This window comes from Lipotes vexillifer, unplaced genomic scaffold (assembly GCF_000442215.2).
Source record: "Lipotes vexillifer unplaced genomic scaffold, Lipotes_vexillifer_v1.1 scaffold382, whole genome shotgun sequence".
Taxonomy (NCBI): Eukaryota; Metazoa; Chordata; class Mammalia; order Artiodactyla; family Lipotidae; genus Lipotes; species Lipotes vexillifer.
In genome coordinates, this window is record NW_006780611.1 from 6,396,515 (window position 1) to 6,398,047 (window position 1,533).

Consider the following 1,533-nt stretch of genomic DNA (forward strand, 5'->3'; position numbering starts at 1 on the left):
AAAATACTTTATTGCTTAGAAATGTTAACCATCATCCGAGCCTTCAGTGAGTTGTAATTTTTTTGCAGTAGTAACATCAGACATCACTGATTTCAGATCACCATAGCAAACATGATAATAATGGAAAAGTTTGAAATACTGTGAGAATTAACAAAACGTGACACAGAAACACAAAGTGAACAAATGCTGTGGAAAAATGGTGCCGATAGACTTGCTCCACGCAGGGTTGCCACAAACCTTCAGTTTGTAAAAAACACATTATCTGTGAAGCAAAATAAAACGAGGTGCGCCTGTGTTGTACCGGGGTTGAACTGCAGAAGCCCCTGCCCTGTTACATGCTGGGTGGGGGCGTGAGGTAGCGAAACAGGCCCTGAAGAGGCAGTGGGAGCATCTTTCTGTCCGTGGCCCCCGGTGGGCTGGCTCACTGTTGTCCCCTCTCTGTTACCCTCAGACTTCGTCCCCGTCACCTACATGCTGCCTGCCGACTACAACCTGTTTGTGGAGGAGTTCAGGAAAAGCCCCTCTAGCACCTGGATCATGAAACCTTGTGGCAAAGCCCAGGGAAAGGGCATCTTTCTGATCAACAAGCTCTCGCAAATCAAAAAGTGGTCCCGGGACAGCAAAACATCTTCGTAAGTGGGGGAGCCCGTTGCGTGTGCTTCCCAGCCATCTCACGTCGGCCTCAGTCTCTTGGCCATGGCCGGGGGGTGGTGGTGGGGGGGGCTCGCTTGCTTTTCCAGGTGTGCAGCATTTGTGCAGGTATACACGCGGCAGCAGGGCAAGGCTCTGTGGCCACTGTAGCGTCACCAGTTGTAGAATCTCACCTGGGGATGGTGGGTAAACTGGCGTAAGGTCACAGGAGCAGGGAGCCTCGCTGGCCGCTCTCTGTCCTGAAAGCTGAGGGGGAGACCCGTCCAGTCCTGGTGCTTCTGAGGTGGCAAAGCACATGCTTAACACCTGGGTGCCTGGGCTTGAACCCCCGTCTGACACTCACCACCCGAGTAAGTTTTGTTGTATAGACTGTTAGGTTCTTCACCCGGGTAAACTGGGGACACAAACTGGGGACTCACGGGGTCGAGGTGGGGATGAACCCGAGCGCCAGGCAGTGTGTGTGGTCAGTGTAAGAGAAGACCTAAGTGACGGTCAGGTCAGGTCTCCTCTCTGGGTTGGGTGCGCCTCAGAACGGAGGACACCAGGAGATTTAGTCTAAGGCTCACTCTCAGCCTCTTCGAGGTCCTTAACTGCCGGGAAGTGCCTGGAGGCCACCATTGGTGCCATCCTTTCCGGGTGGGCCGATGGCTCCCCCGAACTCCCAGGAGTGGCAGGGTTGCCTCCTTGTGTCCTGCATTTAAGTCTGACTGCATGATGCCAGCACCCGGGGGTTCCTCTGTGGATACCCCCCACCCTTGTTTTCTCCCCGTGAACTGGCCTCTCACTTAATGAGAGGCAGCAAGCTTGTCACCAGCTGACTGAAGACCTCTGGTCTTTTGTTTTAATTTATTTTATGGAAGCAGAGTTGGTTTGCAATGCTGT

The 1,533-nt window shown here is 53.2% G+C and overlaps 1 protein-coding gene across 3 annotated transcripts in view; it reads left to right on the forward strand.

The window, feature by feature from the left end:
- The window catches only part of TTLL1 (TTL family tubulin polyglutamylase complex subunit L1), a 37,557-nt gene that overhangs the window by 19,947 nt on the left and 16,077 nt on the right, over positions 1 to 1,533 (forward strand). For all 3 annotated transcript variants that reach the window (XM_007453938.1, XM_007453937.1, XM_007453939.1), the window contains one exon: positions 452 to 632. In XM_007453938.1, the coding sequence (XP_007454000.1) occupies positions 452 to 632 (181 nt within the window). The remainder of the gene's footprint in view (positions 1 to 451; positions 633 to 1,533) is intronic.